The following is a 2,451-nucleotide window of genomic DNA, read 5'->3' on the forward strand; positions in this document are numbered from 1 at the left end:
GGGATACATAATTCACATGAATTTCAGATCTAAACAAGATGAAGAAAAAAAGCTCTACAAGCCAGCAGAGTTGTCAGGAGTAAGCTCAGAAGTGGTGGCCCTCCCCGCCGATAGATCCAATAACTACTGAAGATAAAAAAAATGACAAAATTTTGGGGTTCCTTCCTAATTAGAAAGGACAATGTTATAAAAGCCCAAGGAGCATACTCTTAATTTTGAGAGAAGAATGGATTGATAGAAAAGGATAGACACTGAGTCCTCACAAATGATATTTAGATTCTCTGTGTCACTAACCTTCCCTGGTTTAGGGGAAACACCTGTGTGCTGGGACTCATCCCAGTGGGAGGCAGTTGCTCTTACTAATACTGAAGAGAAAAAGAAATGCAAATTGTGCTCCTCCCTGAAGGGATGAAAACCATCAAAATTCTGTGTCTGCAGTCCTGGGAGAGGAACTTTTCCTTTGTGTGGCTTTCTCTCCTAAGGACTGACATTGTACAGCCTGCACAATGGGTTTTGGACTGAATGGAATTTTCATTCTGGCTATTTTACAAGGTAGTTTATTTTTTTTTTTTGCTTCCAGACCAAGGAAATACTCTTTGAAGTGATATATTTGTGTGACTTTTGTCTTTTATGACTATTTGCAGGTGTCCATTGTGATGATCAACTGGTAGAGTCTGGGGGTGATGTGAGACAGCCTGGAGGATCTCTTCGCCTTTCCTGCAAAGCTTCATTTACCATAAGCTACTATTACATGAGTTGGATCCGCCAGGCTCCAGGGAAGGGGCTGGAGTGGATCGCAGGGATTAGTACTAATAGTGGAAGCACAAGCTATGCAGACTCTGTGAAAGGCCGATTCACCATCTCGGTGGACAGCAGCAACAACATGGTGTACCTGCAAATGAATTCCCTAAAAGCTGAGGACTCAGGCAGCTATTACTGTGCAAGAGACACAGTGAGAAAAAAACATATGAGACTAGACATAAAACTACTGGATCAGATCGGCCATGTGCAGAATGACTTGGAGAGGGAAGTTAAGAATACTGAGCAGAAAGAGACCACTTAGAATAACAGGTGAAGTGTGAGGCTGAAAAATATTCAAGGTTTATGATTTCTTCCCAATTCACAATGAAATCTATCCCACCCATCCTTCTGTCCTTCCACCCATTTATGTATCTGTCATCTATCAATCTATCTGCCTATTTACCTGTCTATCTATGTAGCTATCATCTATCTATCTATCTATCTATCTATCTATCTATCTATCTATCTATCTATCTATCTATCTTCTAATCTCCTTTGTGTCCCTGAGACTCTTTCCTGTCCTGATGCCTGCAGGTGTAGAGAGAAGATATATTCTTTGGATAGCTTGCATGTTTTGTCCATCATGAATAATGTCTTTGTAGTTTTCAAACATGAGGCAATCAGGAATTATTGAACATTCACTATGTTCATCCCATAGCATTTCTGTATACACTGTGCAAGTGGAAAACCTTTCTACCTACGGGTACATTAAGTATATATATATATATATATATATATATATATATATATATATATATATATATATATATATATATATATATATATATATGTGTGTGTGTGTGTGTGTGTGTGTGTGTGTGTGTGTGTGTGTCTGTCTGTCTGTTTGTGTGTTTGTCTTTATGTGTATGATCCTCCCAATGGATATTTCTACAGATCTACACACACACACACACACACACACACACACATATATCATGTGTATATGTGTGTGTGTGTATGTATGTATTTATTCACAAACCAGAGGATCATAACACTGCAATTTGAGGGAATATGAAGCTTCTTTTCATTCAGACCTCTCATAATATCAAAATTGTATTCATCTCCCTTGATAAATGATCATCTTCTTTTGACTGGATTTATCTGATGTACTTCAGATCCTCATCTCAGAAATCACAATAACCTTACTTTCTCTGTACCTTTAGTTTGAAGTCACGTTGAGGTCCATAAGGATAAAACTCTTCACAGCCACCTGTTAAACAAGACTTAACCTCAAGTAAATCTTCTTCAGCTATTTGCTAGTGAATCACCGAGCTCTTGGTGATGTCCAAAATATCTCCTTGCCTCTCACCTTCCCTGGATGTCTTTCTTCTTCTTTGCTATGGGCTAAATAGCAGGCTATTCTCTAACTGTCCCACCCCTTTCCATGTGATGGTAAGTAATCTAATATGGGTTACACATGTACAATCATGTAATGCATTGCCATATTAGTAGTTTTGTTCAAGTGGACTTTAACAAAGAAAAGAAGGAAGAACAAAGAAAGAAAAAAGAAAGGAAGAAAATAGAGAAAGTAAAAAAATAATATACTTCACTCTCTATTAAAACAGTATTATTTCTTTTTCTGGAAGCATTTTTCATCATAGGTCCCTTGACGATGTCTTGGAGTATTGTGTCCATGAGATTAGCTAAACC

General features: G+C 37.9%; 1 gene segment (V, D, J or C); it reads left to right on the forward strand.

Annotated features, from left to right (window-relative positions):
• Positions 1-421: 421 nt before the first annotated feature.
• LOC140525474 (immunoglobulin heavy variable 3-23-like) lies at positions 422-1,078 on the forward strand. The segment is given in 2 exon segments: positions 422-552; positions 645-1,078. Coding segments are annotated over 2 exon segments (465 nt in total).
• The last annotated feature ends 1,373 nt before the right edge of the window (positions 1,079-2,451 follow it).

Source organism: Notamacropus eugenii, chromosome 1 (genome assembly GCF_028372415.1).
Source record: "Notamacropus eugenii isolate mMacEug1 chromosome 1, mMacEug1.pri_v2, whole genome shotgun sequence".
In the NCBI taxonomy this organism is placed as follows: Eukaryota; Metazoa; Chordata; class Mammalia; order Diprotodontia; family Macropodidae; genus Notamacropus; species Notamacropus eugenii.